The 19663-nt window shown below is 34.1% G+C and overlaps 1 protein-coding gene across 1 annotated transcript in view; it reads right to left on the bottom strand.

Annotated features, from left to right (window-relative positions):
• The window catches only part of WDR70 (WD repeat domain 70), a 136935-nt gene that overhangs the window by 82042 nt on the left and 35230 nt on the right, over positions 1 to 19663 (bottom strand). Inside the window, exons 6-9 of the mRNA XM_035563824.2 lie at positions 16538 to 16597; positions 11889 to 12022; positions 7514 to 7667; positions 5203 to 5279 (exon numbers count right to left, since the gene is read on the bottom strand). Coding sequence (XP_035419717.1) covers positions 5203 to 5279; positions 7514 to 7667; positions 11889 to 12022; positions 16538 to 16597 — 425 coding nt within the window. The remainder of the gene's footprint in view (positions 1 to 5202; positions 5280 to 7513; positions 7668 to 11888; positions 12023 to 16537; positions 16598 to 19663) is intronic.

Here is a 19663-nt window from a genome sequence, read left to right as displayed (position 1 = left end):
GATATACTGCTCATAGATTAAACAGCAGCTCACTGAATTAATAAATATAGGTTCCAAATAAGCCTGAATAAAGTGATAAAGGCCTTATGGAAAAGACAAAGATGATGCTAATCACCCTTTAAGCACAAAATATTTAACACATTAATGCAGAATGCATTCAGATTATTAATAATTATCCAAAAGCTTTCTTCAGCCTTACCTGGAAGGCAATAGGTACATGCAATTGAAAGGGACTGAGAGGTATTCAGAATCTTTCAAGCTGTAGGGTATTTAAAGTTCTAGTAATAAACAACCACAAATGAAAAGATCAAGTGATAGCTCGGACCAGAATAAAGTTTAAATCAAGTTAATACCAATATTAAAAAGAGCTTTGGATGTATGCTTTAGAAACAGGGAAAGGCTGATATAAATTAACAGACAAGTTAGTGAAAATTGAAATAAACTGAATTTCTGCAAGGCAAACTTTTAAAGGCAATTTACTGCAGTCTCATGAAAAAGACAACTGAGTTTCTATACCTGCTTTTTTCTTTTGATAAAATTTCATTCTTATCACTTTATATGTTGGAAGGTTAACAGAAACAATACTACATAGATCTGAGAATATGCACAAGACTTATCCTATTTAAAAAACACATTGAAACAAAAAAACTACTTTGCTAAAGCTGTGGTTAATTAGTGTTATTCAGACATGGACTTAAGGTTGTATTTTTACAAAAGCAAGGTCCGTTTTTTGATTTTTTTAGAGCTTATTATATCCAACCTGCAAAATAAACAGTACGCTATTATACATTTTAGCAAGCCATCATTAGGAGTATTTTCTAGGAAAACGAAGTGAGCTACTCTAAGCTACTAATATTCACTAAGAATCACATGAGCAGATGAACTTATACAAATTAACAAGAGGACTTTTCAGATTTGTTCTGCAACTCTCAGGTCTCAGGTCTGGTTCATTCCAGTGTGTAAGTTGACCAGTTGCTGTTTATCTCATGTAAAAGTCAGGGAGAAGGAACTGTCTTTTTCTTATGCATTTTTTTTTCCATATTCAACACTATATGCTTGAACAGTCATACAAAACACACTGAGACTCCCTGCTGGTAACCCATATATCTGCAGTCTGAAAGAGTACATTTACACATATCTTAATAACCACAAATTAGGATATGTTATAGTCGAAACCTACTCAGGGGATTTATTAGGAAAAAAAAAAAAAAGTAAAGCTAATTTGAATTCCATGAATAAATCACAAGAAACAGGCCATCTTTCAAAACTTTTCTTTTATAATATCAATCCCTAAGAGTGTTCATTTAAATTACTGTTTAGTTCAGCATATTACTATAGCCTTAATCACCCGAAATCAATGGAAATCACATAAAATGACTATCCCCAACTAATAATTCAAGTTACAGCAGGTTCACACTGAAAGGAAAATATATGTATTCAAAATATTTAAAATACATTTATTTAAAACATATTTGAAGTGTGTTATTTTCATTTTACTACACAAGTCTACTTGCAAAGTTTTCTTTTAACTTCTGTATGCCTCGTCACAACCCCTCAATGTATAAACCTGAAGATGCAACCCTTTTTCCTTATTTTATCTTTAAGCTGTATGTGAATGACAACCCTTCAATTAAGGAGACAGACAAGACAAATACTATCGTAGGATAAAATATACACCACGATGTTGCAAATTTTAACAGTGTTGTGAAGTTTAACATTCAATTTATGAATGATTATTTTCCCCAGAGGTGGTGGACAAACATCCCTGTGCTATAAGCACAGAATATACAGAGTAGTATTTAACAGTACATCAACACCCCTGAGGTGCTCCCCTGTGTCCTCTTCACTTCCTTCTTCCTCAGACATTGCTATACAGCATTCCTTTAGTAGCATGGCACACACGCTTGAATTGCTACTTTCAGCAGCTTCTAAACCTGTAGATGATAACTGAAAACCTTTACTCCTTTTCTTGCAAGCATCTTTGAAAACAAGTGTTGGCTCAGGCAAACAGCTTTGTGGCGCAGAGGCTCTCCACACAGAAACACTGATCAAACCAGTGAAGCAGTTTCAGTTTAAGAACTAATCCTGTATTTAGCATCCTTGCTTTAGTACTCCACACAACATTCAGCAGACTCAAGGCAGCAAAACTAGAAGCCTTCCTTCATGCCTACCACAGGCAACATTGGTTTCATTGTCCTCTATCTGTACATTCAGAATTGAACCTGCAAGGTGTCCCATTTCAGTGTTACCATGTAAGATGTCTTTCTCCACACCAGCCATTGTGGCAGTTACTTTTTCCAATGTGAGCAATTTGCAAATATGCTGCTTTGCAGCAGCTTTTTACCTTGAGAGGAATCCACACACTACTCTTCCTGAAGTTACTGGCAGATCAGAACATCTTAAAAACTAACACCTGATTACATCCGAACATCGATTCATCTAATCCACTAGTTAGTCTTTAAGAGCAACAACTATGCTGACCTAGTCTCATCATTATGGTTTATTCCCTTCCTTGTCCCATACTATTCACAACTGTTGTATAAGGGATGTTAGAAAGGAATGTCCATTGCGTTTCCTGTTTTTGGGCTCTCCTCATCCCCTCTCAAACCTGACAACACAACCTCCTGGGATAGCATATTCCATATTCCAGAATATATTCAGACAATATCCAAAAAAAAATATTTTCTTTTATCGAACTTTGCCTATTTCAATAAATGCCTCTTAGTATAAAGGTGTTTGACAAACACAGTTCTGCATTCAGATCATCCATCCAACTTCAACATTTTGCAAACTTTGACCACATGCTGTCCCCACTTAGACCTCTCAGCAACAAACTGAGTCTTCTGGTCTGTCCTGATAAGACCATAGGTCCAAAGTTCAAGTTCCATTTTAGATTTTCTTCACTTTGCATGCAACATAAATCAAGATTTCACATAAACTCGTCTCATATTTCTGCAAGTATTTCATTAAGTACAAACCTATTGACTCACAAAAAGCCAGCTTTACAAATCAATGAAATACAGTCTTTCAACACAGAAGAGTCATGTGTAAATACTGGAAAAAATATAAAAGAATAGATAGACAGACAGATGTAACACTTAATCACATCCATAACTAAATTTTATGCAATATGCAGAATAATAAGCATAAAGTACAAATTTCCTATTTTCTGGAATTTTTGGCATAAATCCAGCTTTTTTTACTGCTTTTGCTTGAAACTCAGAAAACCTTTTTTCTTCAATCAAAAATCAATAGTTGTTCTTAATTAATTCTCTCACACATGCTATTTTTCTTTAGTTTAAAACATCTCTGCTGTGAAACCAAAGTATTCTAATCTTACTTTGCTAAGTAAAATGCTCTGCTAAATTACAGCAGCTATTTTTCCTCATGGAAAAATCACCAGACACTACCCTAATTTCCACTTGCACATTATAAAAGCAATGGCAAAACCCAACCAAGAAAACTAAATCAGAAATTCACCCATTACTGTACAATATCAACAACTGTTGCCATTTACTAATGGAATGTACATTTTCAGAAGTGTTACTCATGAACAAAACTTTACACGATATAATACATAAGAACAACACCTGAATATACCGCTTTGTATTAATTAAAGTTTTTCAAACTTATTATACACTGGCATAATAAGATGACCTTCCCTACTCAGACTCCTATTTTCTTTGTGTACAGTTCCAGTATTATATTAATTACTGATGAAATTTTGGAGACTTTATAACCCATTATTACTGAATTCCACAGATGGAATACTGTCTTTAACATTTTAATTCCTGTGTTGCAAATTAAACAATCCAAACTGTTACTTTTCATGACCTGTCCAAATCCTGGAAAGACCTGACACTAGCACAAAACAGGATGAAATGGGTTTAGAATACTTCTCCTGTAATGTCAGCCATGTAGTGTCTCTAAAAATACAATTATGCATCCATTTATAGCAGTGTTTATCTGGATTTTACTTACTTGACCAGAGAATTTAAATTCACCGCAATTCAAGCATCAAGGATGCAGTGAATCCATACTTGGTATATTAGTTATACAGTTGTTTACACAGTACAGAATTAGGCACTTAGACAATCTAAAAAATTTATAATGTCTTGATATATTTCTCAACATCTACAAAGTATTCAAACTAATGAAGAAGTTTTACTACTCTCTCTACTTTTAAAAAAGCAACAAACACTTAAAAATATTCTAAAACATAATAATCATTTTCATTATTGAAGCAAAATTTATGTCTGCAAGCTGAAAAAAAATATATACAGCTTAACCTGCATGTATTTTTATGACTGAACCACTCCATAAAGTACAACTTAGTTTTGTTTTGTATTTTTCCCTTCTGGCACAGTTTTACCAGAAACTGTCCGTTTTCTTCTTAGAATCATTTACTTATGTATCGTTGTGTTAAACTGGTAAGCTGGTTCCCCTTTGGGGAAAAACAACCAGTCATTTAAAGTAATTGATAATTGGAGTCTTAGGTGTACCACTGACCAGACAGATAAATTCAGGGCCAATTCAGTCTTCTCACTTACTCTTGGGCAAAGGAGATTGCATTTTTAAAATATTAGTCCAAAAACCATTCATGAACTTGCTGCTGACAGCTGCAAGTAACTTTATTGATTAATGCAACTGCCACAGTAACATTTTGCAGTTTGATTCTTACCACAAAGATTAAGAATGAAACAACAAAATAATTTCTAACAGTCTCCTCTACACTTGTCAAACGACATCAATCAATACTCAATTACAGGTAAATTTGCAACTTCCAACTAAAATAGTCTACCTTCTCAGCGAATTCATTTACATGAGCCTCTACACAAGAACTATTCTGCTCTCAAGACATACTCTAGGATGTTAAAGGGGGCATTGAATTTTGTCCAAGAATTTTTGTAAAATGAACCAACTCCTTGTAAAACTTCTTTGTAAAAGTAGCCAGCTTTTTTCATGAAATATCAAAAGCTATTTTAAGTTACAAAACTAAAGAAAATACAGACAAAATAAATCAATTATCCAGAACCTAAAAAATTACAAATTTATGCTTCCTGAGCTTACCTAACTTTGTCTTGAGCACTTGATCAAGATTTAAAAGGTACGTTTTTAACGCAAATTAAGGCATAATATTAAAATACAAAAGCCAAGCAAACTTCTTGAAAAAAACTGACAAAGATAGGTCTTGATACTCACCCGTCATTAGAACATGTAAGAAATTCTTCCTTTATTTTTGGATGCCAACAGCCTGAATTAAGCATTGCTGTATGACCCTAGGGAAATAAACACAAGGTTGTCTTAAAAGGTTTTATAAGAAGTCTTAACAGGTTTTGTAAATTTTACTCCAATCCATCAAGGAGAACCATTTCAAAAACTGAGAGCAGAATCCCTTCTGATCAGACTGAAATTACAATGATGTAACAAATTTTATGTATTCCAATCCATTTCATTCTTGCTTGTTTTCATTTTCAAATTATAAAAACACTAATATTTTCCTTCTTTTTATATTTTTTTCCTCTCAGACTATGGCACAGAATGACACTTGTCCTTTTTATCTTGGCAGAACTGTAATGCAGAAAAAGGATGAAACAATATGCATCAATATCACATTATGCAAATTGTTTCAAGCTACATAAAAAATAACAGCAATGACAAGAATTATCAGGAAGGATACAATACACATATTCAATGTCAAACTACACTAGCCAAAAACCATGTTGGAGAGACAAGGAAATAGAATTCTAAGGGCAAGATGGATTTAACTTATGGTGAGGTTTTCATAAAAGATGTTACAATGCAAATTGTGTAGTGAGTTCTTTTGCTTTAGGATGAAAAATCAGAAGGAAATTACTTTAGCCAAATGAAAGACTGTCATTATGTTTACTATAAAGATAAGATGTCTTTGTCCAGCTGGCTTTACATCTTTGAAGTACAGACACATGATCATTGACTACCTTCAGAGAGAAATCTGGCAACTACTCCTGTAACACTGGAATTATTTCAGTTTGCTTTAAGCACAAATGTGGGGAGAAATACTGAAAAGTTAATGGGGCAATATAACAAATATTTTAGCATTTTGACTGTCAGACCACAATACATTGGAATTCCAGAAGTTTACAAGAGAAAGAAAATCTGTATTATTTTTTAAGTAAACAAGAACTAAAGCAGATGTTACCATTTTGATGGTTTTAAATACATATCACTAGCCAAAAGAAATAGTGATCTGACAAGAACAGCCTCAGGCAAAACAGTGTTTAGCCCAGTTATTTGGCAATACACTTTACAAGCAATAAATAAATCATCTTTATTATCAGCTTGAGCAGTAGATGTTATCATTACTTTTTTAGGCTCTTCAGCTATTTATAAAACTGACCCGAATTTAAATCATCTATGTAAACAGAATCCTTGTCACATATAGATTGTGGTCGTAAGGACACAAAGTGCTCAAAACCCAATCAAGTTGTTAAAATACTTCAGAACTATGAATCAGCTGTTCGCCATTTGCATTTTCAACTACTGTTAAAAATGTGCACATTGTTGCTTATTAGCCTTTTACACTCATGACATGCAAGTAACTATAATGTTAGTTACTCTCTCCTCTTACCCCTGCCTTGAATGGGGTAAATTGGATCAGCAAAGGATGAAAGGTAAAAGAAAGCAAGAGACTAGATCAGATTAATAGATTCTGTTTTTTTTTTTGTTGGTTGGTTGGACAGCAGTATGGGGGAAGCTGGTGATTTTTACAAGATACACTTTTAAAGAGACGGATTTGTCATAGCATCATAGGTACGTTACTTGGAAGAGATCTCTGGAGTTCATTTAGGCCAACCTCCTGCTCAAAGCCAGATGACAGCCAACATCAGAACAGGTCAGCCATGGCTTTATCTAGCTTGAAAACCCCCATGGATGGAGGTTCCACGGCTTCCATGGGTAACCTGTTCCTATGCTGCAGTACCATTCTACTGAAAAACGTCTATAGTGACAAACCACTAGAGACTTCTAGGCTAAGACTCTTGCTGTTTTAGAAGCATTTGGCTACAACACTATTTTGTCTTTTCCAGTAGCGGTATGCTGTTATTAGATTGCCCTCGAAACTCCATCAGACTAAAAGAGCCCAGATGCCTCGACCTCTCTCATAGCACAAATGCTTTAGACCCCTGGCTTCCTCGGAAGGTCCTGGACCTCTTCCAGTTTCTCCAAACCCACCCTGAACTGAAAAAAAAAAACAAAACTGCCTTTAATCTGCTGACACGCATCTTATTGTAGTCCAGTTTGCAGTTTGTCTCATTTACAATAAAATTAAATTGTTAGCTCACATTCAGCCCAGCATCCATTGTAACCTGTGGTCCTTGTCAAGCCAGTTAGTACCAAGCACGTATCACTATAATGGGACCATCCCAACCCAGACTGGGGGCTTTGCACACTTATTTATTAACTTCATGCTGTTTCTCATAAAGAAATGAAATAAATGACACAAAACTGACAATACAGTGGTTTCGCTCTTTACCTTGGTGTTTGTCATATCCACAATGTATTGGTCTCCTTTTATGCATTCCATTACTGGGAAACCATCTCTGTCAAGCACCTTTGCCTGAGAGTTACCAGAGACAACCAGAATGACATCTCCTGTGCTGCTGTACTGTAAAGACTTGATTTGGTGACTAAAAAAAAAAAAAAAGCCAGTATTAAAACGGAAGTGTCAATGGTAAGAAAATGCATTGCAGAAATAGGCCCATATACATTCCTGTATCAGAAAGATGGAAAAAAAATCTAAGAGCAAAGGATTAAAGCTTTTTATTCCCATGTGTGTGTGTGTATGTCAGACTTCCTTCTTTAATGACAGAGGACATTGTATAATAATATTTACAAAGTTAGCACCTAAAATGTCATTTCTGGCAAACATATTTACTTTAAGAATGTTTTGTAACTCCAAGTGAAAAATATCATGCCAGATTCAGCTCTTCAGGGCTCAAAATTCTTCCTCACCTTCTCAAAAGCAACATCTGGATTTACAGTAATCTATAAAGTATTATAAAAGGATGCTGTAGTCCTACATAGGAATCCATTACATGTTGTACAGAAGGAAATTCGTCATATGTCAGCATTCTCCCATCGTTTGCTATGTTCAAGGCTACAGTTTCATCAAAGATTCAAATAAAGATAAATGTATATACCAATGAACCTGGAAAAATATCAGTAGGTAATAATCTACTATGTCTTAAATGATTGCTCATTTGCTGCAAAAGTTTTTTTACATACATCTTCCCTTGACTGAAAAAGCTTGGGATAGAAATCATTGAATACCAAGACAACAAAAATGATTAAATCAAAGTGGGATGATGGCAAGTGAAGCAGAAATCCATTTCCATCCCCAGTGACAGCTTCAACATCTTCTCTCAGCATTCTGCTTTATGTACAAAGCTCTCTGAAGTCACTGTATCCAAAGCAGATATCCTTTTGTTTCCCTACCAGACCACACACTATCACAAGGATAGCTGAGAACAAAAAGTAGTGTCTCCACCACTCACCTGCCAGAAGTGATATCCTGGCACATTAACGGAAAGTGTACAACAATATTAACACATCAACTCTGCAGTTAGATTAACTGAAAAGCAGAGATCACAATGTGTTTGCAATTCTGTTTAGGTTCTTATGGCCTCCAAGCCATGTTCAATAAACTGACCATCACAAAAAAAATATTGTTCAAGTGCATCAAGAAATAATATTTCTATATCAAAGGAGTATATTCCACTTAGTGAAAAACATAACCATGTGCATTCAGATTCTAATAACTTCACGAAAACTATTTTTTAAACATAAAATTTCACATCAGCAGAATTAACACTCAGGTGATCAATGAAACTGAGTATGCAACTTGTAACGTAATTTAACATTTTATGTCTTGCATGGTATTGAATTTATAACTGACTCAGCAGGAGCTATTATTTGTTAAATCTCTCCTCAGACTGAGATAATGTACAAAATACATAAAACATTGTAATATATATTTTAGAAAATCTGCATTGACCATAGAAATGTAAACTAAGCATAAGTTTCTCATTCAAAAAATGTTTGGCAAAACTGACTACATTATGACTCAAAAGCCAAAAATTGCTTCAAGCACCCTATTATGTAATATGAACTGGCAGCCAAATTGGCTAAAGTATTATAAACTCTAATTTTTAGTAGAAAAGAGACACTCAAATCTGGGAATTTCCGAAATAGATCACAGGCGACGTCTGAAAAAGCATCCTGAGCATAAAGAGCAAAAACGGATACTTGCACAAAAGAGAGGAAAGAAGGCCAACCACATTAAGCTCAGAGGAAACACTGAAAAAAAAAATAAAAACAAACCCACAAGAGAAACAGTATCTATACTCTAGAATATTCTCTGCAGACAACTGATAAATTAGACTAAAGAATCTGTATCAGTGTGTTTGAACAAACTTTGCTTTCAACTTTGATTAACATTTAAGTTTCTTCTAACATGGAACATATCCTGATTTTACAACACCTAGTACAATGGGAACATAATTCTAATAATTAATCAAACCAGGGACGTGGGAAAAAAAAAATACAGTCTGAGAGAAAAGGTATTTCCACAACTTTTAGATAAAGGAAAACAATAACCTCCTAACTGTGCAATACTGGTTTAAAAAATCATATGCAGAAAGTCATAAGGTATTTGTACGACCCAGTTATTGTTTTTCAGATGTTTACTGGACTATTACCAAAAGTAAGGCTCTGCAGAGGCAATTCCTTAAAAAAAAAAAACACACCACACTTTTGGTTCTTATTAATGTATTAATGTTAAAGCAAAAGTCTTGGAAAACTTACAAAAGCAGTTCACTTTAATAGGATTAATCCAAGTCATTTGGGTTTAAAGCTGCCAAACCAGCATAGTACTTTCTGCTGGAAGCTGCAGCATGTACATTGGCAGAGCTGTGACACAGTTAATTTCTACACATTTGTCACTGCTTTGCCTCACAATTGCCCTCATCTTTAATGCTGAGGTGTGGTTTGAAGGTACTGTTTTTTTCCAGGCTCTCTTTTTCTTGTTCTTATGTCTCAAATCCAAGGAGAAATTAACATAGTAATCTGATATTATGCTACAAAATGGAGCCTGGACAATGTGTAATTGTTCTCAGGCTTTTTATTCTTCACAAAATGAAATTAAATATATGACTCCAGAACTCGATTTCTACTAACACCTAAAGCTTCCATACCAGAACTCCTCAAAAGTCTTTGAAATTAAGGTCTGTGAATGCAAACAGTCCTTGCCATAAATTCTGCAGTGAAAAAATATAATAAGAATATAAATACACCTGAACACAGGTTATATAAGAATCCTCATAGCGCTAACTAGTACTAAGACTACATTTGCATCTTATACCATTATTACCAAGTACTACTAAATTTGAATTTACTCTTCTGCTCAACATGGAAGTGCTTCAGTTAAAATAATCTCATTCTGTGGAAGCAAAGACTGTTGGCTATTTCTTATTGCCAGTTATGACAAATGAGAGGAAAACACCATTTGTGTTCTGCTACACACTTGTACAAGTGAAATTCATGCCAGAAAAGTCTCAATGTGTATTTTTTTTCCCCTCCAAAGATGCATGTTTACTAAGTCATGTTTTCACAGTAAATGCACTATTCGTTGGTTTACTGTACCAAAGTAAGTCCTAGAGATCAAAATCATGTAAGGAATCACAGCATTTTTTTATTGTTCTGATTCTTCACATTTTAAACCACCAGTAGAATCTCTTTTTAGTTTGCTCCTTTTCAGGTGGCCTCAACTTTTTGTTATCTTTCATTACCTAGAGTCCTGGCACATCTACAATTAGTCCCAACCTTCCAAACTGACCAAAATTCAGTTTTAGCTTTGTCTATTTTTAATGATTATTGTCTGAAATTCCAAGGACTACTTATTGCACATCATAAACTTCAAACCCTTTTAAGCATACCAAGCATTTTATAAAGTGTACCTCATTAATTAACCTTGGATAGTACTTTTCTAGAACAACCATGCTATTTTTATTTTTTTATATATATGTGAGTATTTGAAAGTTAGCTGTGCATGAGACATGGCATTTTGAAGGAGACTGATATTCCAGTTCTCTGGAAGTAAGTAAACAAAGCTGGTTCGTTTACTGGCTGAATTGCCAATGAACAGTACAAAATCACTGTATAAGAAAAGGTTTCTTGTATTGTTATATATCTATATGCAAATACAAATTTAAATAAATATACTCTTTTCAGACACTGTTATCTGTTTTTTTGTGTGTGTGTTTTTGGTGGTTTTTTTTAATATGTACTACATAGCCATTTTATTATTAGTCCAGTGCAAGGGATCACTACTTCCAGACACAGAGGATTTAATGAAAGTAAGATCCCCTCAACACCCTCAGAAATATTGACAGTGACTACAGAAGTTATGTCCTTTTCCCATAGGTTTTCCACAAAAGGTTTAACTGCTTTAATTTTCTTCTCTGCCTCATCAATTTTATATATAAAATTAATTTAAAAAATTTAAATTATAAGCAGAGTACACACGGAAGGTGTATTCTGTTAATTTCAGTTACGATTATGAACATCAACCTGTGCATTTGAGAGGTTCATAATCTATTTGCAGATATGTTATTGACAATTCCATCTGCAAATTCACCTATAGCTTTCAAAAAGAGGAAAACATTTAAGTCTGGATAGAGGATGAAAAGACATGAGATGACAAGTTCTTGGGTTCATGTTCCATTTACTACAGAAAGTACAATGAGATACAAAAGCCTTTCAAGCTAGCTATCTTACAAGGCTTTTGTGCATTTTATTAGAAGACTAACATAGCCAATATCTCAGGTGAAAAAGGAAGTCTTTATGCATACCATTCACAAGGCTGGAGTGACCGAAAAGCCTGTAGAGAAGCATCCATTCCAGCAAAATCCCAAAATTTAACATCATAGTCATATCCACCAGTTATCAAACGGGCACCTGAAGGATCCAATCCCAAAGCAGAAACCTACACAGAAAAAAAGAAGATCAAAGTTTTTTATTTCTCTTTTTTCCGCAATTCTTCTGAAGGCAACAAAATATAAAATATTGCTAAAGTAAGAAAAAAAATTAATTCAGTGTGGTAGTTATTTATGTTTTGGTTTTGAATTTTCACCACCTTGTACAATGTCTGAGTACTTCAAAAAGGGCATGGAAAATGCAATTGGAATTACATAATCTGAATACAACACTGAAGACTACAGGGAACAGGTAGTTTACATTGTTTGCTTTCTGATTTTCTCAATGCTGAATTTGGATATGTTTCATTTCCCTGAAGAAAACAAAACTGTACTCTAGACTTGTTTCAGAAGTACAAGTAATAGTTCTAGCAAGATTTTGAAATGGTATTTAATATCCATTAGTTTAAGATTTTGCACTATACTCAACATAGTTCATGTGTGCATATATGCACATTGGTTAAATTTGTCTTCTGAAAGAAAAAAAATATAGAAACTTAGTTTAAAAAACAAAAGTCACAAATTAAAAAAGAGATCATATCAACTAAAATAACTAAAAAAAATTTCAAAAACCCATCTGTTTGACATACAAAATTAGCTTCATAAGGCGACTTAGAACTTTGAGGGAAGAATGCTCTTGTTTATCATCCTCAAAAAACAGGTGATCCCACATAAGATGTATAATTATTAGATCCATAAACCCTTTCATTTCAAAGAAAGCAGTCCTCTGCACAATAAAATAAAGGGGTAATAATGGAAAGAAAATGTTCTAGAAAATGCCTGAAAAGTGATTTAAAGTGATGAGCCAGAAAGTTCTAAAAAAAACAAGGATTAAAAAAATCTTATACTCCAAGAACATTTACACTTTCGACAGTTCTTGGGAACAACTACAACAAACAAGCAAACAAACAAAAACCACCACAACTGTATGCATGATAAAAGAAGGGAAAAGCTTACTTTCTGAGTGGAAGATAACACATGAGAATAGTGTTATGGCTACAGGTTAGCACTGCTAAACCTTTAGGATAAAAAAAGATCAAGCCAATTGTTTCCAGGTGCGTAAACTTTATTAAATATTCCAGATATTCATGTGAAAAAAATCTAATAATTTGCATACAGTGCTGCTGCTCTGTATCTACTCTTTACACAGAGTATATGCACATATAGATTATATTCATTGTGTATACATGAAAAACAAAAATTTTGCAAAAGATATTCCCTTTTCAGTGTCCAGTTGAATAAGTAGCAAAAAAATAAATGTTTCAATAAAAACAACAGTTAAGAATTGAATTTATCCTTTAAGATGGACAATTTGTTTTTGCTAAAATTAAGGTTTTCTTAAATGAAAGAGTATGCATTTTTTTGTTTCATGTAGAAAAAGTTAATTTAGGTATTCCTTATTTTATCAAAAATTCATCTCTAGTTGCCATTTCCTTAAGGCTCATGCTGCTCCTTATGCTGCTACCTTACTGCATTTCAAACTTATAATACCATAGTATAGGCTACAGTTTTAAGAAAATACTTCCAGAAAAAACAGGAAGTTGCAGAAACGATGCTGACTGCGGAACAAGCAACCAATTTCTTCTGCCTCTAGATGTCCTGCCCTGTTTTAGATGCATTTATTTGCAGAAGGCTTATGTTTTAGAGAAGATCCAAAACCTTATTCTTCTAAAGAATCATCAGTCAGGCTAATCCAGTGCCCCCCAAAATCTAGTTCACGCTTGCAAATAAATCCAACTTTTTAATTTATTTTTTACTTCTCTGAATCAAATGTTTAAATATACTGGCTTGTGCTATCCCTGAGAATGAATTAAACTCCACTTACTTATTATGTCACAGTGACTTACTTGCCCTACAAACGAAACAGATGCAATCCCTTATGTCCCTCCCCCATCCCCCGATTGCCCCTTTTTATCACCTAAACACAAATTTTGAACCCCACCCATTTCATTCATGATTTCTAACAAGCAGAAACTCTGGGCATCTCCAGATTAATCATGCATTTGAATTAACAGATTCAAGTACTCTGTTCCACAATAACTACTATAGGAAGAAGCAGCTGTGATATGTGAAGTTCAAACACACAATCAGAAGTATTCTGAACAGTGTGCTTTCTTTCTCATACCCACAATGTATCAAAAGAGTCAAGAGAAATATATATATATATATATATATATAAATATATATATATATATATATTCCTGAAGTTTCACTGGGAACAGTAACTCCTATTACACTGTGCAAGCCAGGCAAGTGGGAAATTAATCAGGTTTCTGGAAAGACTCCAGCTTGGGAAATCTTTTCTGAGACTTTTCAGCTGCACAGGAATACAGTCATCATCAAACCCAATTTCATTAGATTGAAGAGGTACAGATGGGACATAAGGTTTAGCTGAAATACAGTACACTGTATAAGACGACGAGTGTAATTTAAAATGTTGGTGGAAAACACTGATATCAAGATATCAGGTTGCTCCCATCTTTATACAACTGTCATTTTTACTGTGTAATGACATGGCTGAGTAGTCTCATAATTTAAAAACAAAAGAAAGGCATGGGGGGAGTGGGAAGGAAAGGCGGGGGGGGTGGGAGAGGGTAGGAAAGATAGTCCTTCTACAGAATAGCTGTTTTTTTCCAGTGATATATTTAATTCCCTGCATCCAATCTAATTTAACTGTGCTATGCATATCCACATTATAATTCACCTCTGCTCTAGGTGATGACAGCTGTATTCTAATGCAGTCAAAATACCTCAGAAGTCTTCCAAAACTGTAACTTCCCCCCTTACAAAGCCTTTTAGTTAGAAATAACATGAGCTTACACTTTCGGAAACCAGTAAAAAAAATCAAAAGATTTACTGGTTTAATATAGAGAGGGAAAAAAAATCGATGTTTCTTCACATAATAAAGATTGTTCAGAAGTATATTCAAGAAACATACTAGAGAAGCAGTTACTGCAACGTGGAAAATGAGAAGGTAACTTGCGTTAGTATGCAAATAAATTAGTACACAGAGATATTACATGCACCACGTAAATAAAAATTGTACTATATATTGTTTAAAGTGTAATAAAATGCATATTTTACAGGTTTTAAAATTCACAGAGAGTATTTTTGTATTTTCATTAATAACGTATTTGTTACTTCTTTCTTCTCCTCCCACTACGTCTGCACGTCAAGTACGATGAGAAAACAAATGAGTAGGTCTTATCACTTCTCTACACTGGAAGATACAGTGAAAGAAACTCCAATACAAGATTAATGAATAGGTGCTTCTGCAAATAACTACTTCTGAAAGCTTATAAAAACATTTATGATCTTTACCGTTAAATTTAAACCTCCAGTAAATTCCTTTAAAATGTGTATAAATGATCAAATTATTAAATATTCAAATATTAAATTCAAATTATTTATATTTAACGTTTAACTTGTTAAAGATGTTAAAAATTTACTAACTTTATTTAGAAAAATTATTTAATTCCATTGAATGCTGAATTATTAAATGTATTATTATATTAATTACAATTAAATTAATTAAAAATACATTTCTTCAGATTGTTTAAAAGCTCATCAAAAGGCACTTTTCTCAAAGGATTTTTTGCTTTAATTTTCTTATACCCACCCTACTCAGGAAATTTTCAGGATCGCTCTCACTGACAATTCTATTAACTAGCTGACGGTGCTGTCACAGGGATATGATAACAATAAGAGGAATTCTAATATTATTTTCTCCCTGAAACTTAAGTCATAGCCCAAAGTAAAGAGGATAAACAGCAGCAGCATATTCTTTTAAGACCAAAGAAGAAGACGGGGAAAGTATTTGGGAACAGATTTAGGGCTAGTCATAGCCAGAAAATTTTTTGTTCTGTAGAAGCAGATCTTGGATCAATCAACACATAAAAGCGTTTGAATGTGTGTTGGAAGATGAAATTACCCAGAAATAAAAGATACTGAGAACAAAGACACAAGATCCAAGCCAGAAAGTGTTTCTTTAAAAGAAAGTGAAGGAGGAATATTTGAGATGAAACCTTAAAAAGATGCAGTTAAAGACAAGGAAGAATACAGTTTCAAGAAACTGAGGATGGCTTATAAAAGGCACTTAGAGATTCAATGAAAATGAAGGAGACCTCTATTCTGCTACAGAGAGGTCGTTTTAAACTTCAGCAATGACACCCTCCTTGAAAAGCATGAAAAGTCAGAGAAAGGTCTAGGTTAGACCTGTGTCTGGACTAGGAAGGTGTAGAGGGAAGTCTAGAGTAATTCTAACAATTGTAGAGTATGTATTTGCCAAAAAGGAAGAAGAAAATGAGACAATGGTTCAGTCAAATGAATTCAAGTTTGGGTTTTTATCAGAAAGGAAAGGTGCCAGTCCAAAAGCACACCTTCACTGCAGTAAGAAAAGAACTAGACTAAAATAAAAAATTAACTTAAAAGATTAGCTTCTTGATTTTAGCTGACAATAAATATTCAGTAACTTACTTAATAGACTGGATCAGTTCTAGAAAAAAATATGAAATGTTACCACTTACTGTTTTCGTCCCGTGTTGGAGTGTAATTTCATGAGAATCTGGAATTTTCTTGACAGGGTTCTGGAGGAAAAAAGACAAATTCAACTCTGAAAACAGTGTTACAACAACAACAAAACACTGAAATATATATAAAGGTAAAAAATGTTTCCCGTCACACGTGCGATAACCTGAGGAGGGAAAGGGGGGGAAAATCAGAAATTAAAGACCAATTCCAGATTTTTATTTTCGTGGTTATAGCCCTAAAATATGAGGAATAATTAAAAAGGAAAAAAGACAAACAAAAAAAACCACCTTAATAACAAATGAAAACAGTAAAAGATTTCCTACTTTTCCTCTTTAGAAAACAGTAAAATTCTCTTTGGTTCTTAATCAGCAATAACTAATGATCTTGAGCAATGATTTAATCAATCCATCACATTATACAATTGCTTTTCAAATAGAAGGAATCTATGAAGTTAATGAAATTAATTTAAAAAAATCTACAAATTCAATACAGAAGTTAAATTATCTACATTTTAACTGGGATCATGGATTAGCTCCCAAATTCCACCTCTGTGATTATCTCCAGCTCTCACGGGGCTTCATCACTGCCGCTTCGATGGCAGTCATAACATAGAACAACATAAATCAGTACATTTCACTTAATGGCCAGATACAGACTGAAGACAATTACAGTTTAAAACACCACACGAACATCTGTAACACAAATACAAAAATAGTTACAGAGAAAGAAACTTTCTGGAAGTATTTCAGTGACTGGAAGGTTCTACAAAGGTCATTCGAATCATTATTCTCAAAATATTCATGTCTGGTACCACTAAGTTTCCTAAAACAGACACAATCCATCATTTTGATGCCAGACATCTTGGTTATAATTTGCTGTTGCCAAATTATAATTTTAAGATAATTTTTATGCACACTTTTTAAGTTATATTTCTCTCCTTATCCGTCTTTGCCAATTCCTTCCCTTTTTTCACTCCTCTACAGAAAGCCACTAAAGCATGAGGCTCTCTTAAACTGTTGTTTTTTCCTCTAGTTCTATCGACTTTATTTCTCTGGTAGAATTGAAACTTTCTCCATCTTTGATTTAGCCAAAGCTACCATTCTTCTAACTCTACCTTTTATCACTGACAACATCCCTGATTCTCAAACCAAATGCAGTTTCTCCCCACCTCTCTCTCCCCCTCCCACTCTCTCCCATGTAAACCCAGCAGAAGACTCAGGCCTGGTGTTTCCACATTCACAGCATACGCACATCTTTGATAGTCACGAGCGTTTGAAGAGAACTCCAGTATTAGCATGGAAATCTTACACACACACTTCAGCAAAAAAATACCCATGGACTCTGGGTCCACACAAAGTCTGAACAGGTAACAGTAAATGTTTACATACAGCTACACACAACACTGTGAAAGGTACAGCCCGCACATCGCTATGTCCCACATTCACCATCTCACAGGCTCACAAGTTGAGAAACAGGTGTAAATTGAAATTCCCAAATGAAGCTTTGATTATGAAATCCAGCTTATCATTCACTTGGCACTATAAATCACACAGAGAAAGGTGTAATTGTAATACACATGCTGTTTTCCATGCCTGATAATTTGCTACACTATAAATTGGTATTTGCTGTTGTAGGAATGCAAAAAACTGCTCAGCAGCCATTGACTGTACTTGCTATCTAAGCACATTTCATAAAAACGGAAGGAAGCGTGTAAAGGAAACAACACAGTATCAAAACTTCATGTTGCTATCACCCACAACAAAGGATGCATCACTTCAGTGAATGGAAGACTTTCAGAGAAACTTCATCTACTGCTGCAAGGAGAAACAGCACTGTGGTCATTCTCATCTTAATCGCTTCAGGGCTGCTAATTTTATATTCAAATCTGCAAAGGCAGATTTTATTCCTATTGTTTTAGCAGTAAGTTTAATTTCAGAGTATCTTAAGTACTTTTAGAGTTCTTTTATTAGTTCGAACAGAAAGTTCTCATGAATACCCTTATTACAAATAAAGCAGCTAAGAGCGCCACAATTACAGACAGATTACCATCTACAATAGCAAGTGACAAGCTCAACTGCTTTCAGTCACATCTTTTATTTTTCTTGGGTAGTACCAAATGAAATGGTTTAGATGTTTTTCACTAAATACCACCGAATGACCAAGAAATAACAGCTAAAAAGCCTAAACAATCATTTTCACACAACTGCTCCAGATTAAAAACCAAAATGTGCTTAGTTAATTGCTAGCTCCTCTAGGTGACAATAATCTAATCTCTTTTTTAATTAGAATACTCAAACACACAAGAAAACTTTTGTTTTACAGTGCACCCACATCAAACACAGTTCTGGCTACTTATCTTTAAGGGAGAACAACAGGAATGAACACATTCTGTCACCTGATAAATCAAACAGCCTGACCCTGAAATTCAGACATTTGGAGAGAGCAAGCAGTGCTACATTCTGCAGTGTCCAAAGGATGCCTCACTGTTCAAACTATTCAAAACAAAAATTAAGATAACAACCCCCAGGAACATATCTTGGCTTAACATCTTCAAATCAGCCAAACATTTACAAAAAAAAAAAAAAAAAAAAATTGGGTTATTCTATTCTAGTAACTATAAACTTCCTAAGCTATTGCAAATACTATAAATGTCTTGCATATATTGGAGCATTACCATAGGTCTGACTAATCAGAAAGGTAGAGCTCACCCAAAACGTATTCACACTGCTGGGTGTTTGCAGTTGCTGCTTGGATTTCAGCTTCTAGTTTACATACAAACACTTTTAAAATGCTGTTCTGCACATTTTTTATGTAATTAGATTAAGATGAACTGAAATATTATAAAGATTTTTTTTTACCCTATCAAAACAAAGATGACGATAAATCTCTCTTTTTTTCCAGTTTTGGTGTTAACATATCTCCTATTACTTTTTATAAAAAGTCCCAATTCCCCTGGCTTTTGTAAGATTAATATGCATTAAGCCTGTAAATTAGTGTTTGTAGGAATTCTCAATTTTACTCAAAAATCAAAAGCAAGCCTTACCTTTTAAATAATTTCTGCAAAGGGACAGTGCAAGTCAGGAATGACATCTGCAGTTTCCTGTTACATTTTTCCAGGTAAT

This window comes from Cygnus atratus, chromosome Z (genome assembly GCF_013377495.2).
Source record: "Cygnus atratus isolate AKBS03 ecotype Queensland, Australia chromosome Z, CAtr_DNAZoo_HiC_assembly, whole genome shotgun sequence".
NCBI classification, from domain to species: Eukaryota; Metazoa; Chordata; class Aves; order Anseriformes; family Anatidae; genus Cygnus; species Cygnus atratus.
Note: the sequence above shows the minus strand (reverse complement) of the source record. Positions and strands in the feature narration are given on the sequence as shown.